This window comes from Jatropha curcas, chromosome 11, assembly GCF_041381405.1.
Source record: "Jatropha curcas cultivar XTBG-Jc1 chromosome 11, XTBG_Jcur_1.0, whole genome shotgun sequence".
Lineage (NCBI taxonomy): Eukaryota > Viridiplantae > Streptophyta > Magnoliopsida > Malpighiales > Euphorbiaceae > Jatropha > Jatropha curcas.
In genome coordinates, this window is record NC_143161.1 from 8,120,810 (window position 1) to 8,143,949 (window position 23,140).

At 29.9% G+C, this 23,140-nt stretch overlaps 1 protein-coding gene and 1 long non-coding RNA gene across 2 annotated transcripts; both read right to left on the minus strand.

Annotated features, from left to right (window-relative positions):
• Positions 1-1,172: 1,172 nt before the first annotated feature.
• On the minus strand, positions 1,173-7,347 carry LOC149492484 (potassium transporter 8-like). Its single transcript, XM_089716274.1, has 8 exons — positions 6,686-7,347; positions 6,106-6,595; positions 5,952-6,005; positions 4,076-4,336; positions 3,898-3,950; positions 3,009-3,132; positions 2,642-2,896; positions 1,173-2,523 (listed from the first exon to the last, which is right to left on the minus strand). The coding sequence occupies exons 1-8, from the start codon at positions 6,722-6,724 to the stop codon at positions 1,472-1,474; spliced, it is 2,328 nt and encodes a 775-aa protein (XP_089572400.1). The 5' UTR covers positions 6,725-7,347; the 3' UTR covers positions 1,173-1,471.
• A 14,097-nt stretch (positions 7,348-21,444) lies between these two features.
• Positions 21,445-22,842, minus strand: LOC149492485 (uncharacterized). Its single transcript, XR_016318808.1, has 3 exons — positions 22,733-22,842; positions 22,583-22,648; positions 21,445-21,550 (listed from the first exon to the last, which is right to left on the minus strand). It is a non-coding gene; the product is annotated as an uncharacterized LOC149492485 (long non-coding RNA).
• Positions 22,843-23,140: the final 298 nt, after the last annotated feature.

Sequence of the window (23,140 nt, forward strand, 5' to 3'; positions counted from 1 at the left end):
TGCTTACTTGATCTAGGTTTAATCCTCTACGACAGTATCCCATTTTGCTTCTCCTCCCTAAGAGCCACGGTCCACCTTGTATGCTACCTTAGATCGAGTTCTACTGTCATGGGTAGAAGACCTAGCAATGCTACGATACGATCCTACAGGAAGGAGGCAGCGTCTCCCATCAGTACTCGGAGATCTGCCCAGCATATGAAGTATTGACAGGTGGCTTGGGCTGATGCGAAAGTGAATAACATATTTAGTAGTCTCATTTTTTTAAAAAAAATAGAAAATAAAAGTTAAACCTGTCATAAATTTTTTTTTTTAAAAAAAAATCGAAATGAATTTACATATTTAACTACTGCATTTTTCATTCTTAGATAGTCCATCAATGTGGGATAAGAAAGCCATTGAGGGTTGTGCCGTGCACATTATCTCATCTAAATGGAAATGGCGAATGGCCAAGTGAGAATGATATCCTCTTTTCTTTTCATATATCACTCTTCGTTGGGTGATGTGCCTTTGGGAACTTCTCTTTCACGCTCCTTAATTAATTAATATTGATGAAAATTCCTTTTAACGGTGAAATAAAGATGATTTTCATTTTTTATTTTATTTTTTTTAATCATGCATTCAAAGAAAGAAAAATTATTTTTAAGTCCCTATATTATGTCAAAATTAATCACAATGCCCTCGCTTTTTTTCAAAAATGCATTACCTTATTTCTAATGTTTGCTTCCACGAATGAATCATATTTCATTACTTTTTTTAATAATTCTCCATTAAATGTTTTGTAAATATATATAAAAAATACCCTCTTTAAGTCTTACCAAAAAAAAAAAAAAATTATTTCTGTCCTTTCACGAGATATTTAAATGCAAAAAGATACAAAATAAACGAAAGAAATAAATAGTTAGACTGAATTAAACATCAAGAATGAAGTACATATTTAAAAAAAAAACAAGTACGAAGTGATTAATTTTGAATTTTGATATAATATAAGGATGTAATAGTACTTTTCCTTTAAAAAAAACAAATCCTATATACAGTTACAAATTTAATATTTGGCAAATTTTAGATTTTACTACCAATAAGAAGAATACACATTTTATATTTGCAACTTTGCGTGCTCTAAGCTTAACAAGAGCACAAACTACAAAAACTAATTAACTCAAAATACAAGTCAATTAAGCTAAATATTTCAAATAAATTTGTCTAAAATTTAAAATTCTACCCAGTTCATATGTTTGATATGCTACGATTTCAAGCCGACATAAATGCCTGGCCAACATTCCAAACCAAAAAGAACCGGTCGGGTCGGCTCGTTCCAGTTTAGGAAGCATCTTTTTTACATGCCTGTGAACTCTATCACATAAAATAAGTGATATTTTGAAAACAACTCTGCTCTGCATCTATAATATACAATACTCAAAAATGCACAAAATATTTTTGGTTTAAATAGCTATACTGCATAATAATATTAGAATTACACATAGTAAACCATCCCCACCTCTAAAGTTGATGCATGAGGTATGCCCAATGCATAGGTCGGCCCTCTGGAGTTTTTTCTCAAGAAATCATACCCATAATTAATCACTATCTTCTTCAACCAGCTTGATCCTCTTTTCGCCCTCACGTACGAATGCCCGAGTATAAATGCCATTCCTGCTTCTCTTGCTTGCATCAACTCTCTCAACTCCTCCTGCACATCCATATCAATTTGTGGACTTTCTGGTACAATAAACCTTACTCTTTTTTTTGACCTTTTGGGGGACTGTATTTCCCTCATTTCTGATGTACCTATCATATCAGAAGAATTTGCATCAGCTTCACACAGTTTAACACCTTCGAAATTCGATGATAAGGTCCCAACAACTGTCATTCTTTCGTCGTCTGCAGAGTCTTCTATTCTTATATCAGTTTCAGGCTTTTCTGACCTGATAAATTCTGCAACACTGCAAACAAGATCTTTCTCAAACTCAACATCATCTTTATGAACATCACGATAACCATATCGCGCTATGCATCTATATAGACGATACCCTTTTGGACCAACTCTTCCTACTAGGAACCTTTCCTCGGGTCTGACGTGCGGCACTGGCACGGATTTTATGCAGAGGAAGATTACAACCTGGTGGAAAGCAGGAAGATTGGTGACAAAGTGAGAAAATATAGCTGGGATACCAGAGACAAGGCCAGTATGTATAAGGCCAATTCCTCGAACACGAACAATTCCAAGATTGGGACCCAAACTTAGGAGCCAGTTGATGGACACTTTGTTTTGAACATCAGCTTCATATTTCTTTAGAGTTCCATAATGCCATACGTACATAACAACTAGGAAAATGAATGACAAGGCAATAGGTACCCACGCCCCTTCGAGGAACTTGATAAGGGAAGCGGAGAAGTAGAGAGCTTCAATGGAGCCAAAGAAGAATATAAAGCAAATAGCTAGAAAGATATTTTTGTGCCAGCATAAGACAATAACCAGAGACATGAGGCAGGTTGTTACCAGCATTACAGTTATAACTGCCAAACCTGTAAAATTAGAAAAGGATATTTTAAGTGTGATTATGAATGGAGATTTAATTCATTTTCTTTAATTTCTAGAAAACATTAAGACATTTGATAGCACAAATATGCAAATGAGACGCACCTGCTGCATTTCCCATGTGCTTTGTGTTCCTAAAACCAATGGTAACTGCTAAACATAACAGCATTAATGTCCAGTTGATCTGTGGAATGTAAATCTGGCCATGTATTTTTGATGAGGTGTGGACAATTTTGACCTTTGGAAAGCAACCAAGAGAAGAACATTGTTTGATTATTGAAAAAGATCCAGTAATGATGGCTTGACTTCCCACCACTGCTGCAAGAATGGCTATTCCCATAACTGGCCATCTTATTTTCTCTGAAACAATGAGAACATCATTTAAGCACATTTATTTGCCACAAAAAAAGCAAAAGAAAAGGTGTGGCCTCATATTAATCTACAGTTACAATGTTAGTCAGTAGTAACTTACCAGGTACAGACACATAGAAACCAATTCGGTAGTCACTTTCAAGAATATGATGCTTGGAAAGATAAGCAGCTTGTCCCATATATGCAAGGATCAAAGAAGGGTAAACCACAAAGGTGAAAGCAATCTGCAGGAAAGTGAATTTCTGTTAGAGGAGTTGCTTGAAATTGCCATGAGTTTTTCAAGCATGAGAAATCATTTCCAGCAGCTAATTTATCATTATTTTTACTGATATAAGTGAGACAGCATGAGCTAACACTTAATTCAGTTGTGCCAGACATCTATAAGAGGTCCTGATGTTTCAGTTGACGATTTTTGTTTCTGGAATTTAATAAATCATTACTTAATCTTAATTAGTTATGAGATGCTTTTTTAAGTACTTCTATTAATTTACAGTAACTCTAGGATATAAGCCAGCAATTCATTAGTAGATAGATTATCTGGTTAGCATATAAAATCCAAGGAAAAAATAAAAACCAGACTTTCTTTTCAATCTTCTTTGAAGAAATAAGAAACGGATATGTATTGCAATTTTCCCATAGCACTACTAAAGTGATAATTCTCTTGGTAAATCTTCTTGTCATGTGAGGCATATTTTAGAGCAACCATTTCATTTGATTAAGGACCCCAGAAATTTGAATATAATTAATAAAATACTTTAGCAATTGGACCTTGATCTATTACTACCAATGGAATGATGGATGTATCCATAATCAAACTGGCTAGTTATAGGAAATTGACTGCATGTGAAACCCTGTACCTAAAGGACCTTATCAATAGTGAAGATATCTATGTAACATTAAATTGTCGAGATTTAGAATACCTATATGAAGATAGAGATGGTTATGCAACTCCTCCTAGAAAAGAAGTTCTCAAGGACCTTATCATTTACCTTTATTGACAATTGTGAGAAGTGCCCAAGATCAGCAAACATAGCTTCTGAGCCTAGAATATGAAACAACTTTCCATTAGGGGCCAAAAAAAAAAAAAAAAAAGAAAGAAAAGTAAAACATAATGTGACCTGCTAAATAAATGGTGAGAAGAGAACAACGTTACATACTATCTTATACCTGTAATACATAATAGAATACCACCCAAGGACATCCAACCTCCCCTCTGTGTCTTCTTCAAAAATTTATACATGTAATAGGGCGAAAGTGCTTGGTAAACATGGGGATTCCAGTGAAAAATATTGTATAGACCAATAGCACTTATACATAACAGCCACGTGATCACGATAGGCGCAAAGAGGAATCCTACTCTGTGAGTTCCATAGTGTTGGAGGGCAAACAAAAATACTAGTATAGCACAAACAACTGGGAGTTCAACATCTGCAGAAACAATAAATCTGTTGAGTAAATAAATTATTAAGCTCATAATCAATTGTTTCTATACATCAAGGAAATTTATTATTGCCATGTTAACCTAAGTAGCCCATCAGCCTAGACATAATGTCATAAATAATAAACTAAGATAACTTGGATATAATGCAGTAAAGCGGGTAGTGTCATTTCTACAAAGTTCAAAAGACAAATTAAATAGTGCTAGAAAATTCTTTCCCCATTTGTTTTTAATATGAAATACAGCAATCCTTTCAAGTAACCATCAAAGTAGCAGGTGATGACATTTATCTAGGATGCTGAAAAAAAATCCTGTGAAGAAGATCAGGTAACAGTACATTCATAGTGAAAGTGTTTAATGCCACTAATTGAACTCTTAAAACCCAATTGATCAAGCAATTTAAGCCATAGTGGAAAGTTTGTTTTCCCACAAATTGCAAAAGCTTCCAACTAAAGGATGTAGGACCAGCACAACTAATAAAATGCACTATTGATAGAAATCCACTAGTTCCAATTTCAGAAATGAAATTGTGAGATATATCCTCAGAAACCCATAGATACTGCCCATTTAAACAAATCAGTGGCAACAGTCAACTTAAAATAATGGTGATGACCTCATTCCAGTACCAATATGCACTAAAATGCTTTGGACACCAAGAAGAGAAGATGAAGCTTTGATGAGACTATTTTTATGATTATGCATGTCCCATGGGGGACTTGCTGTCATAATACCTAATAAATTTGATCAGTCTGATAACTACCCATTTGAGACTCTAACCAGATAAATAAGCCGAGTGCACTAGATTATTTTACAATAGTTTCCTCTATTCCTTGTCTTATTCAAACTAAACCATTTTTTTTCTCCACCTTATAATGACGATTATCTTTTTTCTTTTTTAAAAAAAAGCACATCTTTATCTACTTAATCTTCTAATTTTATGGGTTTCTGTCCTTGGCCATTTGATGCATGCTCACTTTATTTAGAACAATGATGTTATCATCAACTTGACCTTCAGGCTATTAAAACTAATCATACTTTATTAGCTTGATAGTGATTAGACTTTGATTAAAACATGAGGTTTGTCTTGATTATTTTTGCAGGGACCCACGATAATGCACGTCGCTATTACAGTTTGGTAACTTTAAAGTTTTGCAAAGGGAGGTAGATATAGAGTTCAGAAATTTCAAAATTTCATGGTTTAAGCATGTTATATAAAACTACATAATAATCTCTAACAGTGATCTGCTTCCTTTTTTATTACTTCTTCTTCAAAACATATGCACGAAGGAGAAAACCAGAGAGAAGATTTTAATATTCTTCGAGCAGGCAATAAATCCGCCCATCTGAAGTCGAAACCTTGATCCTTACCAGTTTCCAGGATTCCCTTTAATCTGTTTCTGGTCTACTCTTCTTATCCCAAATATCTTATCTTTTGACGTTACTAGTGGGACATAAAATGTTAATCAAAACAAAAGTGACTAAAATTTACATTTCCAAAAATATACATTTTCTTCTATAGGTAGGAATAATCATCATATAGAAGCACTAGAATAAAAATTAACCACCTTTGAAAGAAAACGTTCGCTTTCAAAATGAGAATCTTACACTGATGATGCTCTTTTGCCATGGATAGCTCCAGTCCAGAAACAGCTGAAAAAACTGCGGAAAAATGCAAAAATCAAACAAATTCTCAGCCATAAAGTTTCAAATTTTAACCATAAAACAGAACCCAGAAAAAACCATAACCACAAATTAATACCAGAAATTGCAGGTGTAAGGACTCCATCTCCAATGACCATACAAGTCCCAATCAAAGCCAAAACAAGCAAAACCCTTTGCAATACTCTACATTTCTCTAAAGTTGACTTCAAACTAGACCCAATAGCACTCTTATCGTTGTACAGAGCGCCATCGTTCTTGTATTCTGATAGCTCCTCGTCTGCAAGTTGGCAATTGGGTATGGAGCTAATCCGGGCATGGCGACAAAGCAAAGAATACAAAGCAAAAGTGCCACCTTCACCATTATCATCAGCTCTAAGTACAATGAATACATATTTAACTAGTGGTATCAGTGTCAATGTCCAAAATACAAAAGACAAGACCCCAAAAATCTCCTCATTAGTCTCTGAATGTTGTATGTCCTCGGCAAAAGTGCTTTTATACACATATAATGGAGAAGTGCTTAAATCTCCATAGACAACACCTAAACTCTGATAAGCCAAAATTAACACAGTCTTCCATGATTCTCTCTGCAAAAGACAAAACAAGAAACAATAAAAAGAAGAACATGATAAAAAAAACCAGTAGCTAGACCAATCAGTTACAGCCACATGTCATACCTTAATTGGTTTGTCATGAATCACACCTTCAAGATCCATCACAGGCTGTATTAAGAAGCAAGCTTACTAGAGCTCCATTCTTGAATCTAAATACTACCCAGATCAATTAACACCCTCCCCAGTTTAAGCAAGTTGAACCAAACACAAATAACAAAAATCAACACAAAAAACAATTTATATCTATATACATAACTTCAAGGTACAGAGAAAGTCTTGTAGCATTTGTTTTATATACAATGGAATATAGAAAAGTAATTCAATCAAGACTCAATCTTTACATACATGTATATAAAAATAAATAACAGATACATGTATATAAAAATCAAGAACAGACACAAAGCACAACAAACGAATATAAAGAATAGTTTTTGAAATTGAAGATGTGATTATATAATATTATGGCTGTGTTTTGGAGAGAGAAACATAGAAGAAACAAATAAAAAGAGTGAGTTAATTTTTTTTTTTTTTTTTTTTTTTTGGAAGTTGGGTTTGGTTTTCAGGCTGCCTTTATAAGGTTTATCAATAAATTATTCATGTAATGTTCCAGATAGAATATCTTTGGCTTACTTGACAGGGAAAGGACACAAATTATAAACAGAAGAAACGAAAATAGGGAGAGGAGAAGAAAGAAAAAGATGTGCTCTGTTAATCGGGTATGCACTAACTCAACTTCTTTATACCAACACCTAACAGAGGACCACCAGAAAAGGAATATTCAAAATCAGTAATAATAAAACAGTAAGATTATATTACTAAGTTTAAAATTAATACTAACTTTTCTGACAGATAATTAAGATTAAGAAATAAAATTATATATATATATATATATATATATATATATATATATATATATATATATATATATATATAAGATTTTGGGAGAAGTGAAATTTGATTAATAAATTAGATGATAGTAATGAAAAAAAGAGAAAAAAATTATTTCCAAAGTTGAAAACAAGGAAATGATGTGAATTGAACATACTTTTTGATTGAAATTTACATTATTTACATAGTAGCCTGCAAAGGAAAGACATTTTAATATATGCTTGCTAAGAGGAGACCAGCTCTAAGAGGCTATACACTCACCTGCTTAAGCTTTCTAAATTAAGTCTTTGTTTCTTTTCTGGAAATGATTTGAAATCGAGTGGTGGATATTGTATCGTGTGTCTACATCTTCGTCTTCAATGTAATTAAAGAATTTCATTTCAAAATAAAACATTTTAAATCATATTAATTGAATTTCCATGCATGTGATAAAAGAAAATCAAATTTATTACAGAATTAATTAGAGAAATCCATTAGAAAAGAAAGTACCTTTCATGTAGCTTGACCCGTGGCATATACAGTTGCCCACATGGATGGATCCGAAAATCTTTTCTCAGTGAAGAAGACACGTATGCCTACACTCTCTCTCTTCATATGCAAACATTTAAAAGTAAAATTGTTTTGGTTATAAGCATAGTTATTAAACCGAGTTCGATCTCGCGGATCAACCCGGAGCACCAGTGAACGGGCTGATTCATAGTTGAACTGATTGGAACCAATTTTTTTATACTTTTAATTATTTTTACTATAATATAATTATTTTATTAATATATATTATTAATATTTGTATGATTAGCTAATTGAACCGTTAACTCATCGATTAAATCAATGATCTATTCATCCAATTAATTTTTTAGCGGAGTCGATGTCTATTGATGTCCCTTTTGTTTCAATTTAAAATTGGTGCCGGAATAATATTGTGGGATACACAATAAGAGTAATCCTTCTTTAAATTTATCAAATCAGTGAAAATACTTATACTCAAGAGGATTCCAACTATTCATATAAGTGAGAAGAAAAGATTGAAGGTGATTCTAGTTTATTTTAATAGCTCTCTATTCAATATGCATCTCTATCTAAAACTTAAAAATTACAATAATATTACTATGGGTAAAATCTTAAAACAAATTAATGAAACTTTTATTTTTTAAAAACAAAATAAAATATCATAATTTTGTTAGAAGTATGTAATTTTTTAAACTACATTTTCATTAATATAACATATTTAGAAATATTATTTATTATATTTTTGAAGATGAATCATAAATTAATAATAGAAAGTAACTTTCTCCATTATTAATTTGAGTTTGCTTAGTAAAACAGTGTATTCAAATGCATTTTTAATATAAAATTGCATTGAAATTAAAAATATATTTAATTATATTGCATTATATTTCAATACAACTTCCTAAAAAAAATATGAACTCCAAAATCCAAACTCATAAAATTATCCCAACAAAAAGTAATTTACAAGTTAAATGCAGTGGATATATATTTTTATTCGAAAACCAAGTTTATAAGTTTAATCTGATCCTAATTAAGCTAATGTATAATTAATTTCAAAGGATTTGTTGACTTAAGAGCATTAGCATGAATCATTTCATTGACTTGAGAGGAATGTATTTGCAGCACGTTCAAACACGTGCTACTGAACTCATATATATGACAATTAATTATTTTTGCTCCATTATGTAAAAATAAGAAATAATATAGGGCAATTCAATAATTTTGATTTTTTATTAATTAAGATTAGATTCAAAATTTCAAACTCAAAATTTAAGTTTAAATAACTAAAAATTTAATGACATCATTTTAATTTTTGAATGTCTGAAAATTTGTTTTTGGTGCATAATATACTAAAATTCATTAGAAAATGTGTTAGGGTTTGAATCCTTTAAAACCAGTGTTTTAAAAAGTAGCGGTGTTTTATTTTTTTAATCTGAAATAGAATTAATGACAGGTCTTGTTAATATTATCTGTTTGTAAAAGATATAGAGAGTCGGAGATCTTGAATTCAAATGAGAGACTACCATGTATTTTTTTACTACCCAAGTTATTGAAAGAAACATATATAATTATTGAAAAAGAAAATCAAGTAACCTTTTGAAAAGAAAGAATTATTTAGGTGTTAAAAGAATTATTCAACTTTAAATTTTAATTTCATATTTGCTCGATTTATGATTTAAAAATATTATTTAAAAAATATATTCTAACTATTTTAGAATAATTAGCGTGCAACAATAGAGTCGAACAATTCAAATGTAAATAATCATGATAAAGATTTTGCATGACTAATTGAAAAAAGACTGGCCAAGGTGTAGAAGAAATGAAAAGTTGAATCACTTTGTTAGTTTAACTTTAACCTTGAAATGGCAATTCAGGAGATTTGCATTAGAGAATATAATATTTCTCCTTTTGATTTGTTAAGCAATCCCATCTTTTTCATTTTAGATTTAAAGGGTAGATCCTATAAGCATCCGCTTCCTTCCTCCTTTAATTGGAGATTTTATTAGAAGATCCATTTTTTAGGTCAAAGGAATCCATTCTTAATTCCTTTCAAAAAAAAAAAAAAAAAAATTCCGTTCTTAATTAGAAATAATTTAACCTGCTTTTCAAAAATATAAAAAATAAATACTTAGATCTTATTTAATTTAATTGTTTGTGCTAGTTGAGCACTAATACCAATAGCTATGAGCTCGTAAAATATTAGTATTGATTGTTGTTAAAAATATAAAATGTGCATTTTTGTACATTATAATCCAAATATGATATACATATAATCAATCAGGATCTAACAGCTAATATGAAAAAATTAGATCCTCACATTAAATCTCAAAATGAGTCTTATTAGTTTAAGACTTGCTCATCGTTATATACATCACTTCCCCCTTGCACATAACCGATGTGGGATTCACTTAAGGTAATCTAATATTTCAAGCTAGCACCTCATGTGGCGCAAATGTTACACAATTTGGATTTAATTTTATCATTCAGAAACTCTAATTTGTACTTAATGCCAAACATAGTCATACTTTAAATTATGCAGCTTCCCGGTTAAAGTTGTGAAAACTAAAACTATTCTTGAACAAACAAAATTTTAAAGATACAAAGGATCTTTATTCAAAATAATTGGAACTAGGGTTTCTGATTTTATGAATTTCAGAATTCAAATCTCGTTTTAATTTTGTCTCTGTTATTCAAAAAATTTGGTCTAAATTGCTTCTAAATAGATATGGAAGTGAAGCGGATACCTACAAAATTTGCATTGTCGACATCTAAACCTGTTTAAAAATTTTAATACTCCTGCTTATCCCAAATCTTTTCAAAATTTCTTTTGAAATATTTGACACTCGCACTTGTTTCGCTTCCGTTTACATGGGTTAGGGCAGGCAGAATACCTACAAAACCTACTAAGTTTATTTAAACAATATCCCACTAAGTCCATTATAGTAAAAATTAAAGTTTGATATTATAATATTAAGTATTGAAATATTATAATAATGTCCATTCACAAATTAAAATTCAATATACTACTATCAATATATAAAGCAAAAATTCATCATAAAATATCGTCATAATCTTCAAATTTTTTTCTAAGTCAATTTTTGATATCCAAAAGCTAATATATTAGAATATTTTAAACTTTGCAAGTTTTTGTAATTTCACCCTATTTTAACTTTTTTATCATTTTATCCCAATTCCAACTTTTCATAGCAATAGCAATATCAATTACAATTACATATGAAATAGCAAATAAAATTTTATCTTTTTTTTAGATTATCATGTGACACTTATAAAAGTTCAAAAATAAAAATTTGAAAAAACTTTCATTAGTGTCTCCAATTAAATTGCATAGATTAAATTTTAATTTTAAAAATAAATATACTAATTAATTATTTAATTATATAAAATTATGTTACTTATAAAAAATTCGAAACATGAAATAAAATTAATTTAATATAATTTTCTATTTTGCTTTCATATTTTTTATATTTTAAAGATAAAATATCCTAATGGCTATATTTTTTTAGATTAATAATATAGTTAAATTATTATTCATTTAATAAAAAAAAATAAATAACTTCATAATTATTTTAATGTTACATTTCTTAAGTATTATATTTTTAAATCTATAAATGTGACAACCTCTAGTTGTGATTATAATTTGATATTCAAAAGCCATTTAAAATCCTATTTTTATTACTAATGTTTTAAAAAAATTATGAGAATTTTTTTATTTTATAATTTCATTATTAATTTTAATTGAGAGTTTTATTGTCACAAAATATTGGAATTGGGGCAAAATTAATATAAAGATCAAAATGGGATGGAATTGAAACGTCCGAAAAGTTTGAGTATTTTAATACATTAAGCCGATATCCAATTAAATTTTCAAAATTCATCAATAGAGGGTTTAGATGGGCAACGGGTACTTGCAGCTTTAAACCCACACCCACACCCAAATCCCAATCCAAAATTTATTATGGATAATATCTATACCGTTCAAAATTCATTTAATCAATATACATATCTATTTTAATTGGATTTTTACGAGTTAGATAACTACGAAAATCTGTCCCGCTTACACCCCTAATCTCAATAGTCTTGAAGGTATCTCCATTTGTACAAGTATAAATATTTCTAGTATGAGAGTAAAAAAAAAAGGATAATCTCATACGTCTCAAATCTTGTTTCCATCCCTAAGTAATTATTTGTAAGTATAATCTCATAGTCTTGAAGGTATTAACTAGACTGTTGACATAATAATTAATAGAAACAAGATTTGGAATTCGACTCGTGACATAAGATAACAAGTTTCCTTATTAGCAACAGATTCCATAAAAGTAATTAAGCTAAATCATTAAATTCATTGTTTTGGAAAATATTTTTGAAAATAGAGCATGTTATTATTAGATGGACCCTAAGAAACCAACCCACTCTCCTAAATATTTGTTGTTACCTACTTCCTCATAAATGCAAAGAGCAGACCAGTCCCTTGGACCCGAGAATCCAACTTCAGCTCTTATGTATATTCATATTTACACCCATTGCGAACACGTGTCAATCTTCTGTGTTATCCATATAAATATAAATAAGAATCTAAATCAATAAATCTATATATATAACCCAAATTTATGAAAAAAAAGGTCGTTAGAGCTAAAGATCATTTTTTTATTAGAAATACTTAACAAACCGAAACAACATTATGAATTATTATAAATTATATTGGTGAAAATTCTTATAGTCAAGAGGTGTCAAATTAAGATATCTCATTTCCGTATAAATAAGAAAACTAATTAGACCGCATACTAACAATCTAATTATTCACCATTACTAAAAAAAAATGTTGGAACCTAGCATTGGATTTTTTTTAGCTTCTTCTTTTTCTCTATCTTACGTTCCTCGATAATCATGCTTCTTATAGTAAAATGTTTTATTTTTAATTTCATATTGCTATTTCAATTATTGAAAACATTCCATTAATATAAAAATTAAAATTTATGCTTAAAAAATAATCGATTGGAGTTATAATGATTTAATAAAATAAATATAACATTTACTGAAAGTTAATTCTCTCAATCACAAATTTACTATTTTAATAAGTTATAAAGAGAATTCTTCTTTGTTGCGTAGCTTAAAATGTTATCAAAGAATGGAAAGAAAATAGAGTCATGAATTTTAAACATTTAAAGAACAAAATAAGTAGATAAAATAAAGTATTAATATGATAATTTTTATACTATTAATTTGGTCAAATGCATAAATTTATATTATACAAAAATAGTTTTATAGCAATCTCATTTTTTTTTTTTACTTTAACTCATCGCATATTTCAGCTTGTAAAATGCATCTATTGAACACTTCAATTTATGAAATTTTTATATTAAAAACTCCAATTTTTAAATTTAGATCAATTAAACATTTACTAAATAATTAAAAAAATGTATATTACTTATTTTAAAAGTTACAGTGACCACACATCAAATTAATATTCTGTATATGAAAGTAAAAAATATCAATAAACTATTATTACTAACATGAAAAAGTGATGCAAAATATAAAAATTTAAGAATATAATAAGTCTTTTATAAAGTTGTTTAGAGTGACATAAAATTTTTTAATTGTATATTAGATTTCAATGATTGCATGAGACTCAAATACTCATTATTATGATTATTTACCATTTTCTTTAAAAAAACTTAAAAAAAAAGAAAAAAAAAGAGAAGGCATATAATAATAATATAAGTGATGCGAGGGATGAGATAAGAAAATCTGCTTACAATAGAAAATATCAAAAAGAACATTGAAGATTCATATCATAAGAAAAAAAAAAAAAAAAAAAGAAAGAAAATAATTGATTAATTGATTGCGATTGAAAGCATTAAACGAAGCAAGTGGCCATAAATGATAGTAAAACAGAAGGTGCCAGTGAAGAGAGGGAACTTTGCTTTGTACAAATGGCAGTGTCTTGTTGCTTTTTCTAGTGGGTCTCCACTTTCCTTAATGTTGATCGTTGAGTGACCAAACTTTTGGCTTTTATTTTATTTTCTTTTTCATATTGTTAGTACTATTTTCTTTAAAAAAATATGAAATATTACTATTTTGAGGGTAAAGTTGAGATTAAAATATTAGAGAAGGGTCAAATAATAAAAAATAAGCACAATTAGGACAAATAGATAGAATACAAATAAAATTGATATGAAGCAAATTTGAATTGTTAAAGAGACATGAGAAGCCATGACATCTAAGTGTCAACAAATTTTTTGAATTTGAGACCCCAATTTGAGTCATTCGACTAAAGTTGTTTTGGATATATATGCTTTTTTGTTTTTGGAATTCAAAGTGGAATATTTATTTTACACTCAAGTTGGATTCCATCACATTATATATCCTCTCCTATTGTCAATCATATTAAAAAAATATATATATATAGAAAAAGGTCATTCACACTTTTCATATCTAATTTTTTCATATTAAAATTTTGAATTTATTGTCGTATATATACTTTTTGATACCTCATTGAAATAGTAAGCAACTTCGACCTTTATAATAATTAGAATTGAAATTTAATTTTTAAAATCCAATTGTTGATAGAATAAAAAATCTTTATATTTTGTATATAGAAAGGATTTAACACATTCTGATTATATATATATATATATATATGTGTGTTATGATTCCATGTGTATGAAAATCAAAAATCAATATTTTGCATAATGTTTATATTAGTATTTAAATAGTATGAGTAATAATTTTTTTTATTATTTTAACTACACGTATTCCTGACCCACTGAATTAGAACTAATAAAAGCATTTTTTATAGAATAATTTCCTTCATAGACATCAATATACATTACAAAAAAGATTATCTCTAAAATTTAATATACTAATTTAAATTTTTTTATTATAAAATAATTAATAAGTAATCCTTAAATGAATAAATAAATAAAAAGGACAAGGCATCTACAATAGAATCTTTAATTTGATGTTAATAGGGTTCCGAGCGATTCCATAGAAATAGGGTTTTATTCTGTTTGTGATTTAATGCACCAATATTTTAAAAAGTAAATTATTTTTGAAAAGTTTTAATTAAGAGATGTATTGCTTTATGAAGAACTGAAGTTCGCATCATGGTTTTAGATCTTATAAATATTCTTGTATAAAATATAAAATAATAATAAGAAAGAGAAAGAATGGTACAAATAAAAATTATTTTCTGATTATAATAATTAAGAAATTATCTTATTTGCAATGTCACAAACATAATTATATAGTATTCATAATCACAATTCTTCTGACAATTGGCATGTGTACAGCTTTTAGGGGAAAAAAATGATTTGTAAATAATTCCCATGTCTAAAATTTGAAAGGTTCATTTATATTTAGTTTGTAAATAATTTTTTAAGGATTAAAGTCATACAAGTAATAAAATATAAGTTTTTAATTAATACACGAGAGTAAATATAAGTCGTTTTATAAATTTTAACGAGTAATTAATGAATTTTTCTCAATTTCACTCTTATATATATTAAAGATATTAATTATTTTTATCATTTTCTAAATCTAAATTGATGATGTAAGATAAATGATAATTCAGTCAAATTAATGAATATTTTATTATAAATTTTAGGAGAATTATTTTCTTCCTTAATTACTGTTCAAAAACTTTAAATAATTTATATTTTTAATTAGTCATGTACCAGCGCGATGCATGGATTTTATAATTTTTTATTTTTTAATTAAATTCAATGTAATTTTCAAGAAAATTATTGTAATTTATATTTGTGTTGCTTTAATTTAAATAATTTGTGTATGTATTTTTTATTAAATAGTGAAAGATAAAATTATATGTTCTTTTTGAATTTTTCAAACAATAAACTGAAATATTAATTAGCAAAATTAATTATTGTAAGTAAATTATTGTAATTCAATTGATATATTTAGTTAATTATTTATTTTTTCTCTTTGGATTCTCATATATTCAAATTAAATGAGGTATAAAAATATTTAATTTTAATGAAATAAATTTTAATTCTATTTATTATGTAAATATATTATTTAATTAATTTTCATTAACTATGACTCTATTATAATTCTTTTCTTTTTTGATAGAACAAAACTATTCAATAAAAATTTAATGTTTATTAAATGCAAAATATTAATTTTAATGAAATTCTCCATTAAATTTATTAGTTTATAACTCCATTATTTAATAAAAACTTAATTTTTATTAAATGCAAAAAAAAATAATTATAATAAAAAAAATGTTATGTCATCACTCTCATATCTAATGTGTTACCACATGAGTATTTATGCTTTAAAAATTATATATTTATGTAGATAGATATAGATGAAGAGAGTATATCAAATTTTTTTATGTAAAATATGAGAAGGTTGCATTTTTGTAAGAACATTATTATTCTTAATTATAAAATATTTTATTAATTAATTTTGACTAGTTTTAGCCTTGTTTTAACTTTTTTTTCTTAATTATGAAATGTTTTATTATAAAAAGGATACTTTTTTTTATTGAATATTTAAGATTTTAGCCGTTTTAACTTTTTTTATTCTTAATTATGAAATGTTTTATTATAAAAAGGATATTTTTTTTATTGAATATTTAAGATTTTAGCCATTTTAACCTTTTTTTTATTATTATTGTTTCTATACTGAAAAGACAAATTCAAATTTACATTCATTTCAAATTGCCATCTTTGTAAATGACCTTGTTTATTTGGCTAGGGCAACCAATGACATATCTGAAAATTTATAATTGTAATTATTAAATCCGCTTAATCACAGTACTTTTTATTCCAAGTTGTAATGTATTCAATGATGTTCTACTGGCTGTTAATTATAATTGTTTATATATCTATTTAAATTAGAAGTGTTCGAGAAAATGGCTGTTAATTATAATTGTTTATATATCTATTTAAATTAGAAGTGTTCGAGAAAATGATGTTTAATTAACTGTTTAACTTAAAATAACAAAAACAAAAAAAAGATGGTGACTGTAAAAAAAGAGAATTTAATTATTCTTCCTAACACCAAACGTTAAAATATTTAACGTTTGATAAAAAGTTTTTTCAACTTTTGAAAGTTATTATAAATATTATGACCGTACGATTAATAGAAATATCAAAATGTGAAAGTTAGTTCAAACACCGATATCAAATAACTTATATAAAGTATACTAGTATTTCATAAAAAATGTGCTTTTGATTCATTTCATTAAATGCTCTACTCTTATATCTGCTTCTAAAAAAAGTCTGTTGATGTTGCACTCTCCGTATCTTCGACTTCCTGTATCATAGACAGTGTATGAGCCCATATCACAATTGGGCAATCGCCTTTGATTTTACCTTGATTTTTACTTTGAAGTGGCTTATCCACTGAGTTGCAATTGGATCATATTAACTCGGTTTAACTATTTCTTTTGTTTTTTATAATTCTTTATAAAAAATTAAAAATATAATCGTAAAGGAAAAAAGAGAATATCGCACCAATTAATATATTAATTTAACTAATTCATATTTGTAATTAACAAATAGCAAATTAATTAATAGAGTAAATATGACTAATTCAAAATCTTAATCAAGATCTTTTTCCTGTAACAACTTGAGCTGATTGTGTATTTCATGTTTTGATAAATATGCAGCTGCAATATATATAAGCTAGGAGCTGCAACTAAACTCCTAAACAGCAGCCTAAAAAAACTTATACATCTGATATGGAAATCAATGCAAACATAAGAGATTACAAAAGATTCAAATACAAAAGATAAGTAGTTAATATATGTCCTATATATCAGTTTAAAAATGCTGTTACTACTTCCTTGGTGAATTTCAAACAAGAAACAATGAAGGAGGAGAACAAGAACACCCGAGAAATTATAATGGTGAAAGAGAAGTTAGAATTTTTAGACATAATTAAAGAATCATTCAAGCTCTCTCAACTTCATTATCCTCACCTTCCTCACTTCCTTCCCTGTGTTATGCTTCTTCCATTTTCTTGAAATTTATCTGCAGCAAACTTCTATTCAAATACTGGAACAGTCTACTTATTATCATCTCCCTTTCGAAGGAATTTTTTTTAGAAATTTATGGAGTTACACTCCCACTTGGCCCTTGCAACCAAATTTATCATCCAGTGTTGAAGCATTGGCTTTTTAGTTTCCAGTAGAAGAAGTCAATAATAGATATTTTGTTCTCCTAATTTTTAGCATTATGTTCTCAGTTAGTTTTTATTTTCTGATATGCAGTGACAATAAAATAGATAAGTTTGTTATTTTATTATGTATAAATTCACAGTTTGAGCTATTTTGAGCTGAATAATATCAATCTATCTTCTTTCGCCTTCACACTTTTCTTTAAACATCACTTTTTAGCAGATATATTTCTTTTCTTTTCCTTTCAAACACTAATAGTGGTATCAGAGCCACAGTTGATCTTATAGGACCCAACACAAAAAATAAAAATAAAAACCCGTTTAACCTACAAAACAAATGGCATCCAACCACCCACCTTTAAACCCGCCTGTTACCTTCACTGGTGAGAGTTATTACATTTGGTCAGTGAAGATGCAAGCCTTTTTGGAAGCCTATGACCTCTGCGAGACTCTAACTGAAGATAGACCGATTCCTTCTCTACCAGCAAATCCTACCTTGGCACAAATCAAGTTTAATAGTGATGAAAAGGCAAAGAAATCCAAGGCCAAGTCACTTATTCAGAATTCTGTGGAAGATGGCGTGTTCTATAGAATCATGGCTTGTACGACAGCAAAAGAGGCTTGGAATAGATTGAAAGAAGAATATCAAGGCAATGACAGAACACACCAAATGCAAGTGTTGAACTTGAAAAGAGAATTTGAGTCTCTACATATGGAAGAGGATGAAACAATTAGTAAATATACTGATCGAATATCCTTAATTGTCAATAACATTAGACTACTTGATGAAGATTTTGCAGACACAAGAATTGTGGAGAAAGTTCTTGTTACTCTTCCTGAGAGGTTTGAATCCAAAATTTCCTCTCTTAAAGAGTCCAAGGACCGGAGTACAATCTCATTGGGTGAGCTAATGGGTGCTCTTCAAGCACAAGAACAAAGGAGGACTATGAGACAAGAAAGGTTCACTGAAGGAGCCTTTTCTGTCCGAAAGCAATATTCTGGTAAGGGAAAGCAACAACTCAACCAAAGAAATAAGAATAAGTTTGACGAGGGGAATGGTAATGAAGATTCAAAGCAAGAACCATTTTTTGTCTGCAAACACTGTAAAAAAATAACACATCTCAAAAAATACTTTTGGTGGAGGGCTAATGCTGTATGTGGCACTTGTAAACAAATGGGGCACATATCCAATATCTACAAATTTTAAAAGCCCTCTAAATCTTCACAAGCACAACTGGCAGAAATTGATGATGCACAAGAGGAGCAACTTTTTGTCCTTTTTTGTTTTTCAACAAATGACTCTTCTGACTCTTGGCTTCTTGATAGTGCTTGTACACATCACCTGTGTAATGATGCTGGGATGTTCAAATTCCTTAATGACACTTATAGAACCACAGTAAAAGTGGGAAATGGAGAGTTTGTAAAAGCTAAAGCCAGAGGTATAGTGGTTGTTTCAACTTTTTCAGGTATCAAAACTATCCCTGATGTTTTATACGTACCCAAAATCAGTCGAAACTTGTTGAGTGTTGGACAGATGCTTGAAAAGAATTACTCACTGTTTTTTAAAGACCGTAAATGTGCTATTTTTTATCCTTTTGGAGAAGAACTATTTTGTGTTAAGATGAGCAAAAGAATTTTTGCAGTAGATTGGGAGAAAGTTACTGACCAAGCCTACTTTAGCATGTCACAAATAGATTCAGACCTATGGCACAGAAGATTTGGCCACTTTAATCAAAGAAGTATAGCAGAGATGAAAAAGAAAGAATTGGTGGAAGATATGCCTGAAGTCTCTTGTGATGCTCAAATTTGTGAGACATGTCAGCTGGGTAAGTAAACAAAACTGCCATTTGAAGCAAATCAACCATGGAGAGCTAACCAGAAACTTCAGCTCATCCACACTGAAGTGTGTGGACCCATGAAAACAGAAACCATGAGTGGTAACAAATACTTTCTTCTTTTCATTGATGACTACACCAGAATGTGTTGGATTTATTTCATTAAACTCAAGAATGAAGTTTTTGATGTTTTTACACAATTTAAAGCTTTAGTGGAAAATCAATGTAATCTCAAAATTAAAGCTTTAAGATCTGACAATGGAGGAGAATATACTTCTGCACAGTTTGCAAAGTTTTGTAAAAGTGCAGGAATAGAGCATCAATTGACATTGCCATACACACCGCAACAAAATGGGGTGTCAGAAAGGAAGAATAGGACTGTAATGGAGCTGGCTAGATGTCTTTTGATTGAAAAAAAAAAAATGCCAAATCAATTCTGGGCAGAGGCAGTCAATACCTTAGTCTATTTGCTAAATAGATTGCCCACAAGAGCCCTACAAGACAAAACTCCATATGAGGCCTAGTGTGGCATCAAACTATTAGTACATCATTTTAGAATCTTTGGGTGCATATGCTACTATCAAATACCAGAAGCTAAAAGAAGCAAGCTGGACAAGAAGGCTGAAAAGGGTATTTTTATTGACTATTGTTCATCATCCAAAGGCTATAGAATTTTCTGTTTAAAAGGAAAAAAATAATTTTGAGCAGAGAAGTGAAGTTTGATGAGGAAGCTGTTTGGGATTGGAAAAATCAAAATAATTCTCATGTTGATTTTTTTCCAAAAGAGCCGATTCAACTTGCAGTAGAAGAATTGGTGGATGATTTGCCAGTGAGAGGAACCAGAACCTTGGAAGATGTTTATCAAAGGTGTAACCTGGCTATATCTGAGCCAACAAGCTATGCTGAAGCACAAGACTCTCAAGCCTGGAGGAAAGCTATGCAAGTTGAATTAGACATAATTGACAAGAATGGGACTTGGCAGCTCATTAATAGACCAGCAAATCACAAAGTGCTAGGTGTCAAATGGGTTTTCAAGATAAAACTTGACCCTAATGGCTCAGTTTGCAAACACAAAGCTGGACTTGTAGTGAAGGGCTATGCGCAACAATATGGTGTAGATTACCAAGAAACATTTGCTCTAGTAGCAAGGTATGACATAATCAAGCTTCTTCTTGCATTTTCTGCTCATAATTCCTGGCAGATTCTGTAACATCCCTTCCCGGTCCACCCGTAAACCCGAATGAACCGAGCCGAAATGTTACAAACTGGTTGACAAACTGACCTGACATGCTGAAATCATAATGGATATTGAATATAATATCATGCTGATGTTATTTACATTAATAATGTACTGAATATTTACAAGACATGATGTTTGTTTACCAAATGAAATGGGCCCAACTGTGTGCCCTGTACATGCCATAAAAAGGGTAGACCAAAGATATACAAGAAAATGATTAGCTACCCTGAAGACTGAGTCTTCTACAGATGAACTGCAGCAGTTGTAAGCTGACTCTCTACTGACCAGTCTCAAAACCTGCGAGTTAAACAGGTAACTCGCTGAGCAAAAGAGCTCAGTGGATATCTCATCATAAAAAGAACTATGAAACACATACATGTATAGAAATAAGCATGTAAACACATATGGCACATATAAGCATACATATTAACCTTGATGGTCTTTCTTATTGTTTAATATACTGTATGATTCATGCAATGTGAAGTCAAGATATCTGTATAGCTCCATAAGGTTATAGCGAAACCGAAGTGATAAGAAAAACTGTATGAAACTGTATGAATAATGTATGCTTGGCTGCTATGGCCTTTATAATCATATCCACTCAACGGCCTTTAGCCGGAGTACCAAACTGTATGAGGTGCAGATCTGCTATCCTATGTCGCGACATGGTCTTATCTACATGGTTTCTACCGAACCTCAATGGAGCATAATGTTGGTATGGCAAAAGTATAACATAACATCACATTAATAGTTCATAACTCATGTTCATAACTTCATAAATCATAATGTTCACTTAATTTCACATCATTGTATGCTTTCATGTTGTTTGATCCATGTTCTAATGTTATATTTTTGTTTTAGAATGGTTGGAGGCATACAAGGTGAGCAAAGGAATCCAATTGCATTGAAAAAGAAGTCCAAAAATGCATGAAAACCAAAGTCGCGAGTGCGCAAGTGCAAGTCGCGAGCGCGCGACGTGTTTCCAGTCTACGCGGTCGCGCGACGTGCTTCCAGCCTGCGCGAGCTGCACTCTTTTGGTCATATCTCTCAATATACAACTCCGATTTGGGTGACTCAAAAACCCATGTAAAGCTAACACATAGAGGAACAAATAACTCTTCTATGACTCCTCCTAATTCCATCATTTACTAGGGTAAAAATCAAGATGAAGTCACTGGTTCTTTTTCCAGAAAACCTGTTTCAACATTCCCCTGTTTTCTCACCATTTCCAGTCCTCTCACTCAACACTAAGCAATATATGGTCTCATTATCAACACACCACACAAGTTCTCATGCAAGAAAAATGGTAAATGAAAAGAGATATCAAACCTTTACTCCAAAAAGCTTGAGCTCTTCTTTAGTTTCCTTTTTCTACTACCTTTGAACTTCCTTCACCTATAATAAAAATTCTTATCACTTATCTACGATATAACTCAAGTAGAGGTTGAATAGCATAAAGCTTCAAGAAATTCTACTTACTTGGAGAACTAGAGGTTGCCTTAATGCTTAACTACCATGAAAATGGATGGAGAAGGGAAAGAGATGAAGAGAAAGATGAAGGAGATAAAGAGGAAGATGAAGATGAAGAAAACGTTGAAGATGAAGGTGAAGAAAATGAAGAACGCAAGGTCAAATGGAAGGCTCGTATACTTCCCAACCATCTCTTTAATTGTATGGTGCAATTACCAAATAAGACCTACATTTTCTACATGTTACCTTTTAATACCTCAACTTAATATTCTAGTGCAAGTAAATCCACTTATAAACCCATTCTACCCCAACCGGGTTTGGTTCGGCTTGACTCAACTTGACTCTATGAACTGACTCGACTCGGTAGGATGTCACAATTCTCTCCTCCTAAATAAAAACTTCGTCCCGAAGTTTACC